The sequence below is a fragment of the Camponotus floridanus genome, unplaced genomic scaffold (genome assembly GCF_003227725.1).
Source record: "Camponotus floridanus strain SB8 unplaced genomic scaffold, Cflo_v7.5 scaffold76, whole genome shotgun sequence".
Taxonomy (NCBI): Eukaryota; Metazoa; Arthropoda; class Insecta; order Hymenoptera; family Formicidae; genus Camponotus; species Camponotus floridanus.
The window spans coordinates 101,207-117,603 of NW_020229845.1; the positions used below are offsets into that span (position 1 = coordinate 101,207).

A 16,397-nucleotide genomic window follows, 5' to 3' on the forward strand; every position below is an offset into this window, starting at 1 on the left:
GCGACTTTGCAAGTCTAGAGGAGGAAGTTTTACTCGCGGCAGTGCCCGCTACTGGCCGCTCTAGTGTGAATCAATGATTGTGTATCTGTATCTCTGTGTGTATGTGTGTGTGTGTTTATGTATGTGTCGTGTGAAGTTCCTAGGAAACAATAAATAAAATCTATCTATTCTCATTTATCTAGCGCGAAACGCCGTTGCTTTGATTTGCTGGTCGATCCACTGTACGTCCATCTATATCGAACGTCCCCTACCCTTCAGCCTTGGAGCTCTATGGAGGGTGTGCTCCCTCTCCTTAAAGTAAGATTGCATTTCTTTCTAGCTGCCGTCGTCGCGACATGATACACATCGCTTATCTCTCTTTCTCTCTCTTTCTCTCTTTTTTCTCCTCTTTATCCGATACACGCGTCCGGCTTCCTCTTTACATTTACAAAATTAATCGTTAACCATATCGCGTCGGATGCGTTGGTAGAGCTTAATCGATATAATACGCGTTTACATCGAAAGGTACTATGTTTTATATTTTATATACAGTGGTAGTAACTGATTACTGGTTAAATAGTGGCATTATTCGCTAAATGTATGTTATCACAACGATGATGAAATTAGCCCTTTGGAACCGCGCCTCCGAGTCCGCTTTACATTCTTCCCTTATTCCTTTTTTTTTGTGTCGGTTAATTCTTTTTTCTTATTTCCGATTAAATAATCTCGATAACGAGACTCGATTAAGTGACACTACCGTTGATCTCGATGAATAAGGGAAATTTAGCGGACGAGACGAAACACTTTGGCCGAACCGTTCGCCATGTTCGGTATCGCGCTCGTGAAAAAAATGACCGCCACGCACGAATATGAATATTTTCAAGATCAGGCAGTTTAATCGACCATTAAATTTTGAATTTATATGTCAGCCAGTCCCATTCTTTATGATTCTTCACAATGATACGAAGGAGATGTGGTACAAATATATTCGCGTGCTGTTTCATTGCTCGCTTTAGAATTATATCAAAAAAATCAGAAAACCCACAAAATTCTCATTCTTTTTTCTCTAAAGTTTCTAGATTTTATATTTTAATTAAATTAAAATACTTTTCTTGTAAATAGAAATATCAATTAATACTGCACAATACGATATTTGTTTTCTTAATAAAAATGAATGATTTTATATCTTTGTGTATGGCATTTTCAAATTTGTCATTAGTTTTCTTCAAAGATTTCAATTTTTTCTAAAAATTATCATGTATAAATTATCATTATTACGCATATTATTCGTCTGACTAAAAGAACTAAGATCCTCAAAAAAATGTCAATCAATGTAAAATTGTAAAATATAAAAAATTTATATATATAATTATAATTTTTATGTACATTGAACAAATAAATGTTGTGCAATATATAAATTTTGCATATTTTTTTATACAAATTTTCTATATATAGAGTATATAATATAAATAAAAATTTCATTCTATAAATAAATATCAAACTCTCTTTCTCGCTTTATAATAAACAGTAGAATATTTAAACAGCTTGTATAAAAAAATCTATGCCCTTTCAGATTAAAATCATTCAATTTTATTCAAAATGTAAGAGGAAATTTAAATATAATATAATTAAGTATTATGCAATAAAATCTGCTATAACACATTCCAGTTTAAATAAAATTCTACACAACAATTTAACGTTCTTCCTGAAAAATTGATGATTTACTGGACATGTGAGTTTTCCAAGATTTTCTTGATGCATCATTATTATTGTTGAATGTAGAATTTAAGATTGTCAAAGTATTAAAGTATTTTGTTAAGTATCAAAATATTTTGCGCAATGATTGATCAAGCGAAATTGATCGGCAGCGATTCAGCGCGCGATTTCTACCTTATCATTTCTGATAACGCGTGAAATAAAATTTCCAGTTTGACTAGATCAGGTCAATAATTATCCTGACGAATGAATCTGAGAAATTGAAAGAACTGGCAGGCAAATATTACCACGTTGGAACTGGCTCCATGGGCAGATCTTCGACCTTGATTAAAGGACTATCGTATCAGTCACGTCATGGTCGATCATCCCGTATGCACTCCGCTCGATATTGCACGTTATTATGCATGTCCGTGAACGTTTTGAATAACGTTCGTGAGGACCGCATCGTCTGCCGACCCTACGTAGAAACGAGATCATCGGTGATCGATCGATCGGATCGAATCGCCGTTAAGATTTTGGCATCACAGTAGGGAATAATAATCGTGTCCGCGACCGCAGAACGAGATCGGTCACGAGCCACTGCTGGTGGATAGGATCGGCAAATCGCGGTGGGCCTGGGGATCCCTGGAATGCGCGTCCCGCACAGCCCTGGAGCCAAAGACGCGCTCGCAGCCGGGTATAGTACATCTAGCCTCCTCTTTACGATCGTCCAAACCTGGCGAGGACATGGGCGAGGCGGACACATGCCTGTTGCCCTGTTCCTGGGTCAGTCTCGTTAGATGGTTCAAGTGCTGATGAGTGAGACCGTTCAGGCCGGCCAGGTGAGATGCGAAGGAGGAAAGACCCGGGAAGGTAGCGCCGAGGTGCGGTGGCAGCAACAGCGGATGCGGCGGTGGTATTCTAGCCGCCAAATCGATCGCGGACGGCAAACTAGGTGCTAAAGGGTATGCACCCAAGGCACCTATGCCGGCGTCGGCATAAAGTCTCGCCAGGAACTCGTTATGCAGCAACGGGTTCATCTGCGGGTCGTCGACGCGCGGTGATAGACTCGGCGGCAGACTGGACGAGAGCGGTGGACTCGACGAGGTCGACAGCAGTTTCCGGTGCAGGTTGAGATTCGCCGAATGGCGATCGCGAGATCGTTTCGAGGGGAAGGCTGCGTTACAACCGTCTACGCTGCAGCGATGCATCAGTTTGAGATGAACGTTTTGATAGTGGGTCTTGACCCCAAAGTGATTCTGAAAGACTTTGCCGCAAGCCGTACAACGGCGCGGATTCTCACGGTCGAGCGGCACCTCCTGGGTGCTGACGAAGCCGCCGTTCTCGTAGCGCGCGTACGTGATCAGGCTATTGTCCGTATCCATGGCCGCTGTGGAGGGTGAGGCGCTGGATGAACGAGAGCCATGTGAGGAGTTGTCCATGGTGGTCTCCTGGTGGATCGTGAGGCTGATAGGGCTGGTAGAGCCGCGGCCAGACCTCGAAGCCACCCGCTGCGTCTCGGCGTACGGCATCGCGCATCGACCCTGCGACAAGGACTCGAGTTGACGCAAAGTGTTGATCGAGGAGTCGTGGGAGAGGTCGTCGGCTGTCGTCGGACGGCTGTCGACCGAGCTCGGGGCACGGGGGGGATCATCGGGACGCTCACCTTCTTGATTGCGCAGCGCGTCGTCCGCATCCTCCTCCTCTTCCTCCTCATCTTCCTCGACCTCCTCCATGGGCTCATCATCGTCGTCCTCCTCGTCCTCCTGGTGCTCCACCTCGTTCACTGCTTTCTTCTCTTCCTGCGCAGACGTCTCGGCAGGTTCTTTCTTCGCGATTGACTCCTCTTTTCCCTTCGTTTCGTCGTTCTCTGCGCTCTGTTGCCGATCTTTCTGCTCGGACGATGTGGCGTCAGAATTCTTCACCGCAACTGCCGAAGTTGTCGTTGTCGTCGCTCCACTTGGCGTGCTCAACGAAGGTGCATTGTCGTTCTTTGGTTCCGGAGTGATCTGTCGTTTCGGCGATTTGATGCTACTCGCTCTCGAGCTCAAGTCTCGTGGCTCGTTTTGAAGTGGATCCTCCGCGTTGTCCTGGGAAGAGATAGTGTCGCGCCGATTATTAACGGACGCTGTCGTCTCGCGCTCTCTATTAGCGGCATCCGGCGAGCGCGAGTCCGATTCATGAAAACCGCCTCTGAGATTTCTCGGTGAGCCAGGAAGTATCTTCCGTTCTTCCGCCTCGAGCCTGGACATCGACATGTCTTCTGGTTGATTTTGAAACTCTGTCATCGGCGCCGGCGCAACGACGCTGTCCGACAGACAACGCCGTTGAATCCGCTGCTCCTCGTCGTTGGAAGAATCACCGTCCGTGGACGAGGAATGCACTTCTACCGGCACGGCACATCTCGTAGGATGCTGGGACTTTCTCTTGCGTACACCTCGGTTATGGAAGGAACTCGAGTTAAGTGAATGTTGGTTCACGGAGAAGGACTGCTGATCGACCGTGCCCATCGAGTCGTTGTCCTCATTACTATCCGGATTGCTAGCGAGATCCTCATCGGCAGTGTCGCCAAAGTAGAGTTTCGGCCGCTTCGCTAGACTGAAGTCGGCCGGCTGTTCGTCGTCGTCGACGCGAAGCGGCAATCTGGATGGCAGATTGCTAGTTTCATCCTCCGCGACCACAACGATACCGCCATCGTCGTCGTCCTCATCTTCCTCGCCTTCCGGTATCATGCCTGACGATGCCTGAGTGGACGGCGAGACTGTGCCGCCACTAGGATACGAACTTCGTGCCGGTGTCGTGGTCGTGGTGATCGCTGCGCTCGTGGACATCGCCACCGGCATGGTCGTCGAGGCCGTGGTGGTAGTCGATAGACTCGCGTTCACCGACATTCTCTGCTGCAGAGCCTCGTCATACGGTCTGCCCTGGCCCTGCGTAGACGACAGATCTAAGTGCTTGAAGTCCAACGCGCATAACGAGGCTGGGGAGCGAAGATCCGGTGGCGGCGTGAGCAACGGAAACGTGCCGAACGGCAAATGATTCAGTCCGGTGGCCGGTACGGGGAGTCCGACCTGCGGCGGCAACACCAGGGCGTGCGCCATGGAAGAGCGGCCGTCGTGCGGCGAGATCTTGCGACGTAAATGCGGCGAGTGCAGCTTCGGATTCGGATTGGCGCTGTGTCGATTGCGCGATCTGCGCGAGCTGAACATCATGCTGCAACCCTTGACGGTGCACTGATGCATCTCTCGCAGATGCACCGCGCTGAAGTGGATCTTCAGTGCGCCCTTGTCGCAGAAGGTCTTGAGGCAGACGTTGCACTGCACGCGTTTCTTGCCAGTCGTGGGATTGATGAAGGGCGTACCGAGATTCGGCGGTAAGTTCGCGGCGGTGCTCCACTGACTGCCCGGTCGTTTGCCCGGCGAATGCGGCTTCCTGCCAGGTATACCGGATGGCCTGCCCAATGGTCCGCCCTGAAGGGACAACGGCGGGTGTCGTTGATCGGAAGAAATGATGTGCTTCGACAAGGCGGAGTCTCGTCTACTCAGATTCAGCGCGCTGTCCGAATTCTCCTCGTCGTCGTCGTCCTCTTCCGAGCCGAACTCACTGCTCTTCTCACCACCGCTGTGCACGTCCGTGGGTACAGTTAATCCGATCCCTCCGGGCGATTTCCCCATCGGTGGTGGCGGGAAGTGCGTCGGGAAGCTCGGTGGTAGCGCGCCGGAAGAGACAGCGACCGAGAGCGGATGGCCGAAGGTCAACGCCGACGAGGAGACAGGCGCGACCGGCATGTGCGGCCTCTGCAGCTGCGACGCCGCGGACGAATGATGGGGCGGACTGTGAGGACTCTGCTGATTCCTCATGGACTTCCGATTTTGCAGAAGCTGCTCCGCGGACGGCGGTGGTGGCGGCAACGGCGGAAACGCCGGCAATCCGAGAGTGCCCAGTTTCCGAAAGTCGAACGGTTGCATGCTCTGCAGTCGATTCAGCGGCGATACCGTTAGATGCGAGTCCAGGGAACGCGGTGGTGAATTCGCTCTGCTGACGCCGCCGATTGGATTCGTCGAGTAGTGCTTCTGCGCCGTCGGCGACATCGAGGAGTGCGAGATCGACGACGGCGGCGGGGGTGGGGGCGGTGGTAGCGGGGGCGGCAGCCGGGAACCCGGCGGCGGTAGCCCGCAATGTAGCATATGCAACGGGGGTGGCAAGTGTGCTAGTGGCATCGTCGGCGGCGAAGGTCGTCTGCTCGGTGACATAGCATCCGTACCCGGCGTTCCGGCGGCCAGCAGCAGCTGCTGCACAAACGGACGCGTCTCGGCGAACCTGAGGAACTGCTGTAGAACCAGCGGCTCCTCCTCAGCCGAGCAGATACTCCATCGGTCCAGCACCGGGCCGTTCTGCGAGTCCTGCGAACAGAGGACGAAATGAAGTATCTCTCTTCGAACTTGAAGAGCCCTTCCGTCGACAGATTAAGTTATTCTTAATCTTATTTTCTAATCTTAATCTGTATTTTTTGAGGATAACTTCATTCAAAGTGCATATATTTTAATTAATTTTTCTTGAGTTTATCTGTTTTCATTATTGAATAAAAAGTTATATGTTTAATATATAAATTACTGAACAATAAACTTTTTATTTGAAAACAGATAAACCCAAGAAAAATTTAAAAAATATAAAGGTAATATATTTTTGACCGGTACTGTAAAATAAATTAAGATAAAATAATCAAATAAAAAAATCATTTATTTTCGAGGGAGGCATTAGATGATTGCGTTTGTGTAATGTTGGGTATGTCAAAGTCATGTCAAGGTTTCTTTCAAGAACTTTTTTCAAATAGGAACTCTAAATTTTTATCATATATTCTTGTGTAGCTGATGTCGACACGTTTTTAAAATGGTATGAATAAATTCTTTTTCTTAAAAACTTCCTGAATCATGCGAGTCTTCAAAATTACATTAGCGTTGACATTTATTCGCGGTGTAGATTGCGCGATCAGATTCATATGTTTCCATGTGTTTTTACGTGTATCGTGTACCATAGATACGTCTATAGACACTTCTATAGCGTGTACCTTTCTCTGTGTTGTACATCTTTCTAGCACCTGCTCAAACGGGATTTGCCTCGTATCGCTTTATCGTTACTTGAATTTATTTCAAGAAAACGAGCGGAGAAAGAGAGAGAGAAAATAACTATACCATATTATATAAAATAGCTCTATTATCTTATCAAAATTTAGAAAATCAAAGCTTGTAAAAAATATAAAAATTCCATTAAAAATCACTTTTGTTCTTGAAAATACTTGCATATTTATATATTTATTTTCTTGTTAATGATGAACGTTGTTGAAAAATTATAATTATTATACATTATTTTCTTTTTAAGGAAAAAATTACTGAATTGTAATTATTTTTTATATACATAAGATTTTCTAAGCAAAATCGCAACAATGTATTCTGATAATTTATCTTTTTCACGATGAAACAAAGGACAAGGGACTTTTTCGAAGCGGTTTCCTACAACGTTCATTACCTGTCTTGGTAAATTGCCGGTGTTGACGATTACACTGTTTAACCTATGCGGGAAATTGCGTAAATACGCAAATCACGCGGCAAAGAACGCGCGATATCGTCGATCGATTCGCATAATCGCCGGCGGTGGACAATGATTTATTCTTATTCGGCTGTAATTATATCATCACGAGAAAAATGCTTCTCGTATTGTCAACCGCAGAAGGTCAGGCGTCCCGTTTGCGGTCCGTTACTTTTGTGAAATGGAATGCGCAAAAACCGGCTGATAAATAAAAAGGATTGATTGATGATGCTTAATGTAGCGGGTAATTAGTTCTGCTTTGCCTGTTAGCAGCGAGATTGCATTTAAACGCGTTAAGGATTTAACCTTGCATCTCAACGGATGTATTGTATGTACATACTCGATCTGTCTTCCTCTCGTACCTGCTATTAACGATCCCCCTTTTTGCGATCGAATTTCAGCGATTTGTCATCGCGCTCTATTAAAAGACCCCATGTATTTACGGATGTTTTGTACCTATTTTCAAAATATTGAGAATTTAATGAAAATTGTACAGAATGTCCTTACATATGTTTTAGAATCTTCAGTACAATTTTTAAATCGATTCACTAAAGCGTTCACAAATTATAAGGATTTTAATTTGCATCAAATTAACATGTGTTCTTATGGGAAACGTATAACCACGTCGATTCAAATGACAAAAACACATGGAAATAATATTCAGAATTTGTTTCAGAATTTGTTCAAAATTTGCAAAAGTTTAGATACAGAAGAAATATTTGGTCAAATAATATTATACAAGTACTAACTGGTTAAAAAGATATTAAATATAATTTAATGAAGTTAGCCATGTATCTGTCACAGGCGAAATTCTCTGCCAAAAGTTAATCATTTCGATTAACAAAATTCGGAATATTTCAATAAAAACGCAATAAATATTAAAAAATACATCTCTGCGCTGTATTTAACATCAAATTGTAATATTATATATTCCAATTAGTAGTTAACATCAAATTGTAATATTATATATTCCACACAATTTCTCATACTCAAAATACACCAAAAGTGGATATTTATCAATATTGATTTTCAGCTACTTTTTGCTGGGATTGTACATACAAAACATCCTTAACAATACGAGAATAATTTGATCTCTCGACAAATTCCAATCAATCTCGAAATTCGTTTCTCTTTCGCTGGAAATAAGTTAACGGGAGTAGTCGCAAAAAAATAATACGTAATTATATATTAAAAACACGCATTACATTATAATTTTCGATTACTTTAGGAAATATTTTCAAGACCTAAGAGTCGTTTCCTTCTTGTTTAATTCTCTCTATTTCCTCCGGATGTTTCTTTGTCGTGATTTCGCTCCGCGATCATGTTACTTGACAAAAGTTAAACTTTTCGTCTTGGCCCCTCTCGGTGAGATACGTATCCTGCCGAGAGGAACGTAAATCTGGCGATACGCTTTCGACGTTTCACACGATTCCACGTCACGTATATCGCGCTCGTGTGGAGTCACGGCTTCTTATAAATTCGGGGTGGCCGCGTATATGGAGCGTGAGTCTCTCTCTCTTTCCCTCTCTTGCGCTCTCTTTTTGTGATTTGTATATTTATGCATTCCGACGAGTCTCGCGGACGTAACGCAGGACGCCCAGCGCCGCGACGCTTTTCGCGTCCCGTGTATATTTCTTCAAGCACGCGCACGCGCCACCGCGTATGCGTACATACGCACACGGCCGGAAATGTGTGCGCGAAATACACTCGCCGTGACGGCGGACACTCGTGACCGCCGCCACTCTGGATTCGATCGCGGGAACGACGTCGTTATTTCTCGCCCCGGGCTAACCGCAAAAATAAAGAATGTCAGACGAATGCTGGCGATCACGCCGCCAGATATAATAGGCGCTGCCACAAAGTTTTTGTTCTCTTTGATAGAATCGATTTCGGCGATGTCATGGTATATTCGGCAGTTCTCGGCAGATCTTACGGAGCTATTTGTGCGCCTTTTTTCATAAAATAAACAGTATACATATATGTAAAATAAGAAGAGAATGCGTCACTTGTATATAAAATATTCTATAATTTAGTACCATAGAAAGAAGATATGTAGTCCAAACTGATCGAAAAATCTTAAAAAGAGAAAGAGTAATTGTGATCATTGAGAAAGAGGATCAATTATAATTGCATAGGAAAAAAATTATAGTCCAGATTCCTATTTTTTTATATAGTTATTACTATTAGAATGTCAATAATAATAACTTTGCATAATATAATAATGATTTTTAATATAATTGCCAAAAATAATTATAATTTATCATAATTACAGCTATTTTTTTCTTCAATGATAGTATATACGTATATAACATTTATTATAGAATAGACATTTATTAAATATAAATTAACAATGCATGGGCTAAAAAATTTATTCTTTCTGTTTAATTATTATACATGCGTATTAACGAGATAATATATATTTTATGAAAATTAATTCAGTTTATCAAGACATATACGCATACGTGTTGAGTAAAAATCCGATTTTCGCAAAGATGCTAAACGACGTTTGTGGAGAAAATGGACGACATGGTATCCAAACACGAAGTTAATTGAAATCATATGGATAGAAAGACAATGAATAACGAATAACGACGTACCGTTATGTTGCAAAGTATAATTTTCCGATTTTTACTCCCGTCGATAATCAAACGTCAACGCGACAGCTGTGACGTCCCCGTATATTATTTCTCTTTTAGATCGCGCAGAGATTATCGTTTGATGATGCACGAGTAATGTCACACCGTTTCTTATGTGTCCACAAGTGCACGACGTCCTCTCTCCGGCTGCTTCCCGCGATAATGGGCTTGTCTCCGCGTACGATGCGTGCAATTTAAGGATTTTTACGCGCGTCGTGACACCAGGCACGCGGGAATTTATCATGCCTTTCTTTGCGCGCATTCATTTTCCTCCATCGATCATCGCGCGGCCAAGCTGTTGTACAAGTGCGTCGAAATCGGTATTATGTTTTATTGAAAGTTATGTAAATTACCCTCGAATAACTTTACATATAATATGAATTAAACATATATATATATATACAAGATTCGGCAAATAAATTCCAAATAATCATAATTTTTTTATTTGACGAGAGCTCCTAGTCATCCATCGAATTAAAAAAAGATACATCTTTTTGTGAGTAGTTTGACGTTTTTCTGTAATTTCTTTTGCATACCAATCGCAATAAAAATTTATAGGTACTTATCAAAATTATGCTAGGTATGATTCTTATACACCGGCAATCTTCTGTCGTGTTCTCCGTCGAGATATGATCTAAGAATTCGAAAAAAATAAAAAAAAATGTGTGTTATATTCCCGAGACTTTACACCGCGAGACGTCTATCATTTTCTACAGTAGCTGTCGATTCTCGAGAGGCAATCTCGAAGGCCGTGCGGATGCTTTTCCCATAGATACTTGACGAGAGATTCGACGGTGTGCGCGTCATCATTCACCCGCGGCCGTATTATACACACATGCGTGACGTTCAAGGGGGAGGGACGAAAAAAGGGTTCCGCGAAGCGCTTAAACGCGCTTCCCTCTCGTCCTTACGTGAAAGGGATCCAAACAGTCGTGTCTGAGAACGCAAGACTACCGTGTACCGTGGGACTCGAATTTTAATCCCGCACGCGAATGAGGCTCGTTCCGACAACGCTCGACTTCCCTCCCTCTCTCTCTCTCTCTCTTCTCCAAATTCCGCAACGTGGAATTTCACCGTTTTGTGTTGCTCCCGAGTGTCCGATGGGACGCGAGACGTGTGGGCGGTGTAAATTACGAAAAGAAGCTTTGACGCGCGCAAGGAACACTAAGAAGACGAGAAAGATTCTTATTACAGTGTACATACATCTGAAATATACATATGTGTAAATCTGACAGTTATCATAATATAATAATATATTATATAGACATAATATACTCTTTAAAATTAAGAGGATGTCTTCTCATATGTGCTATTTAACACTGAAAATTAACTTGTTTTATAGTTTTTTTTTGTTATAAAAATTATCCAGTCTACAACGGTAAAACTTTCAAAAATTACTTATATTTGTTAATTTCAATTTTGAATGTTGCTTTATCGAGTAATCGCAATTGCAGAAGTATGTTGCTTATTAATAACAATAAATATTTAAAACTTATTTTCAACATTTAGTAGGTTTAATATTTTATAGATTTTTTGATGATAAAAATTATTTAATCTACAACAGAATTTCCAAAATCCTGTTTTAAAATTTATATTTTTTTCATTTTAATCTGGATGGTGCTTACCGAGTTATCCCAATTACAAAAGTACGTTGTATTATTATTAATAATAAAAATTTAAAATCTATTTCTAATATTTAATTAATTAAAAAATTCTCATATCTCTTAACACACAATTTTTTTAAATCTTACTTTATAAAGTGACAGTAACACCGTGAGTGAATAGAATAGAATGCGTAATATACACGCATAATCAAAGTTCGCTTTGTCGTTTGGCGATGCCTTTAATTAAATTTCGGATAGATGTAATTAATTTAAATAATAGCATGTGTACACGTCTTTCAACGTTTCACATATATACGAAACGCGACGCAGGACCCTGGGAACTTTAGTGGCTGCTATCCAAGAATAAAGGAGGCGTCAAGAACAAGAAGCGTAGCATTACTGCGTTATTGCATAATGGATAATTACGAGAGCCGAAGACGTAAGATAAACCTCGTTTTACTCGCTCGCTCATTACGTTTCTCTTAATCCTCTATGTCTCGCGTATGTTTCGCATAATTCTTGCTTCGTTCACGCAATTCCCTGTATACTGTGTTTATTTTGTATCATTACTCATTAATTGATAATGGGGATCTCGCTCAGTCTAATAATTTAAAAATTTTGACAAAATTTTCAGACTAATTTACGTACATGTATAGATCGATTTCAAAAATATATTTTTTCATTTTAATTTTCAATGCTGTTTATCGAATCACCGTAATTGCAGAGAAAAGAGTTTCATGGTTTATTAATAATAAATATTAAAAATTTGTTTTCAATATTTAATTAATTCGAAAAAATTCTCAAATTGCTTAATATATAATTACATATTTTTTAAAATTTAAATTCGACTTTACACGCGATTATAACACTGAGCGAGTATAAAATGCGTAACATTCCCTAATTATACCCTTCTATCCAAAAAGTAATGACTTTGAAAAATAAATTATATACATTACCTTACTTTCGGATAAAAAATAATCAATTTGCGATTATGTTAATTTATCAAATATTAAACAAGAGTCATACGTAGGGAAAATACATGGCACGGCGCGCGTGTGACAGACCGTTCCAGTCCGTGGCGCCATCTGGCGGTGCGTGCGATTGCGGCGCGAAGTACGACGCAATTCAGTTTTCACCGCGAAAGAAGCGGCGATCGACGCGACGGAGTAAGCGGAGGTAAAGGAAGAGGAGGAGGAGGATCAGTGGCGGCGGCGGTGACGGCAGCAATGGCATCCGTGACTGGACACTGCATATGATTTCACGGTAAGTGGGCCCCTGTCTTATTCGTGGGTAGAAATCGTAAAGATCTCGCGTGGATATCCGCCGCTAAATTGGATTGCAGCTACCTGCGTCTATCCTCTGTCCTCCCGCTCTCTCGCTCGCGCTCTCTCTCTCTCCCTCTTTCTCTCTCTTTGAGTATTCTTCTCGCTCGCTTCTCCTCGCTCTTTGTCGCGGCCACCGCAACTGCGTCGTTTTATTTCGACTTTACTCACGCGCTCTCGTTAGTGTTGCGACGATCGTCCGGACGAGGAGAAACTGTCGGCGAAGTCGCCGTAAGATGCGACGAGCTCGGCCGCCGGCACGTCGTAAAATGTAATCTCGATGCAACATGAGTTTCACCGAGGTGACCGGGAAAATGGCGTCTTAAGCCCGCGACTACCTTGTACTCGCGCGCACTGGGGATTTTACTTTTGCCAGGTTTTTAGGGAAGAAAAACAGGCCTCTTTAAATGCCGCGTGAGATTTTACAGATCCTACTCGAATATACAAACATCATCAATTTATATTTATATATTTATATATTTTGTCTAAAAATAAAATGGTTTATTCCAAGCTAGGAGGTGTAAATTTCCTCTTTAATATTTTCAATATTTATCCTTGTAAATTTAATTTTCATTCTTTTTTTATTTTTACGTCATCTTTTTGTATTAGACAGATAAAGCTTGGAGGCATTTAAAATTCAGCGTAAAATATGTATAATGAGAATACATATTCTTATATTATTTCATCTTTGTCTTTTATGTATATGTACATGTGTGCGTAAACTAAAGTTAAAAAGAATTTCAAAAATACCGAGATTACGTCATATCCTGTCAAGATGATGATTTACAAGTATGATCTCGAAACTGTGCGATACGCAATACGTTGATCTATTTTCTACTTACGTCACTTTTGTTCGGAACCTCTCTCGTATATCATACACCGCATACGCAAGATTCGCGGACATATGTGATCTTCCGTTAAACAGCTGCTGAAATAAATATCTTCGCGTAGATATTAATCGTAACGCGTATATCTCTCGTATTGACAAAACTCCGAGCGAGGGATCGATCGCTAAATGTGCGTCGAAAATGAATACGTGACAAACCGAGAGACTGAGGGAGCTTCGAGAGAGAGAGAGAAAGAGGACTCGAATTCACGTTGTAAGTTATTCCGGCCGCGAGCGATGCGATGGCCGGCCGCAAACATCGAAGAATGAACTATGTGACTCTGATCGCTCGATCTTGTACATTTAACGCTGACATTATCGTCGGATAATTCGCACCGAGGCTCGCCTCCGGGCGATCGAGACATCCCGAAACGCATTCCGACGCGCGTGTGTGTGCGTATCCCCGGGTCTGAGGGACCCCGGACTCGGAGCGCCATGTGAGATTTACATTCGGAACACGTTTCCCGTCGTCACATCCCGTGGTCCATGAGAACACCTTGCTCGTTCCACTCTTATCGAGGCCCGAGACGTCGCGGCTAATCGCTGACGATTAGCAAGGGAGTAACGGTGCGCCGTTAATGTAATATTAACGCGATTGGAATTTTTTTTTGATACTTTGCACACACGCCTCGTTAATGTTACGTTTTTCAAGATTCATGCCGGCATCGGTGTCAGTTGGCTTCGGTAGGCGAGAAAGATACACGCCTATTAGGAGAGGCGCGTTTTAGAACTCGTTTTTAAAACTCATCATTTTTAAAGCGCCCGAGTCGAAATTTTGATCCTATGTTAAACCTTAAATTCTGCTATATTAATAGAAGCTAAGATAATAAAAAGAGGTCTAATCCAAACATAAAATTTATTTCTATGTTAAACATAAAAGTGTCTGAAATTTCTATTTCCAATTTAGCATTAAAACAGGTTCTTTTTAACTTAGGAAACACGGTAGATTCAAATCAAACTTCTATTGAAACTTTAATCATCATATAAGCATACGTTTCATATAAAATTATTAATAAAATAATAATAATAAATAAAAAGAAATACGTAAGATGCAAATTATCCCTAAAAATAACATCAAAATAACATCAAAACTTTGACTCGGGTGGACTAATTATAAAATACTAAAAAAGAATCTTCTTTCTTTAAATTATAGCCAGAGATATATTGCATATGTGTGACAGATGTGAGAGATGATATATAAATTTTGATTTATCGTGATTTTCCTTCTTGCACGATTTTCCTTGTTTCACACGATATTTATAATGACTGATCAACCTTTCATGCATTGCGTTCAATAATTCCGTCTTACTGTCAGAAATCAAAGTCTGCTTCGGTCTCGCACTCTGTAATTTTTTCTCGTATCTTCTTTCTTTTCCTCTTTTCCTCCTCCCTTCCCCCTTTCTCCTTGACTCTTCCTGTTTACCTTCCTCCCGTCGTCATCATCGTCATTCCACCTCGATCGTTTCGGTAGCCATGTAAATGGCATGTCGAAGTTTTAATTCGCCGATTGCGCGCGCCCGATTTTGCGTTTCCGCTCGAATGATCGATCCGCGACGGTCCCGAGCTGATCCCTCCTCCCCCTTCCCGATTCGCCTCTCTTTCTCTCTCTCTCTTTCTCAAATATTCCGAGATCGGTATCCTCGAATCGTCTCTGCTCGAGATGTTCTGTAATTTACGGTTTTGGCTCATGCTCCCATCGAGGTGGAGTAATGACAGGTCGATCGGCTCCGGGCTACCATCTTTACCGATTTCCGTTGCCCGGCCCTTGTCTGCTTTACGACGCTACTTTCGATATTACGATTCCCCGCGAATGCCTCGCGCGACGACGATCGATCCTGGGTCAGGCGATCTTGACGAGTTTCGAATTCTGGGAGACCATCCGGTGAAGGACTTGTTGCCGTCGTCCTTGACGCTTCTGCCTGAATCCAATCGACAGTCGGAGATGCTTTGAGACTGATTGTGAGATGTGTATTGCCCGGAAATATCTCCCAGCGTCTTCGTTTGTAGCAAGAATATCTAAATTTCTAATATGCAGGTGTGATATTTAGCAGCTAATTAATTTCAATCGTCGACAATTTGAAACCATCATCAATTCTTGCGTAAAAAGTTGCCAACGAGTTTTTGCTCCTTCAATAATATCGTTATCGTTATCATGTTAATTGTAAAATGCAACAGTAATTTCTCGTGTATACATTTCGAGGAGATGTCTCTAATAAATTCATGCGAAATATGCGATTTAAGAGAATTTTAACACATTTACGTTTCAACTTTAATTTTTACTAATCATAAAGTGTATCAGTTTTTACGACCCATCGTGAAAAACTTTCATTTTCTCTCAGATAATAACGCGATTTTCGTTGAACTTTCCTCGTGAAATTTCGATTAGAAATTACATTTTCGAGAAAGAGTATAGCTCTTGTCGTTGTTACTCCTCATCGAAAAAATTGTACATTTCGGGAAGATCAAAGCCTGCAGTATAAAAAATGACAAATATATTTAACATAATCATCGAAGAAATATGAATAATGGATAAATCGTCATTTGTCATCGCGTCCATCAAAAATCCCCGTCCGAAGAATCATCACCTCACATCGGCGATTCTCTCCCCGATACCGGGAGGGTCTCCCGGCCACCGGATCGGAGATCGTCCGAATCCTTTCGACTCGCTCGCCGACGCGCAACTCGGTCG

At 42.1% G+C, this 16,397-nt stretch overlaps 1 protein-coding gene across 3 annotated transcripts in view; it reads right to left on the reverse strand.

The window, feature by feature from the left end:
• Positions 1-1,647: 1,647 nt before the first annotated feature.
• Positions 1,648-16,397, reverse strand: part of LOC105252294 — a 250,072-nt gene continuing 235,322 nt past the window's right edge. For 2 of the 3 annotated variants that reach the window (XM_025414081.1, XM_025414080.1), the window contains one exon: positions 1,648-6,077. In XM_025414081.1, the coding sequence (XP_025269866.1) occupies positions 2,265-6,077 (3,813 nt within the window). In that variant the 3' untranslated portion in view covers positions 1,648-2,264. The remainder of the gene's footprint in view (positions 6,078-16,397) is intronic. The other variant, XM_025414082.1, reaches the window with a different exon arrangement.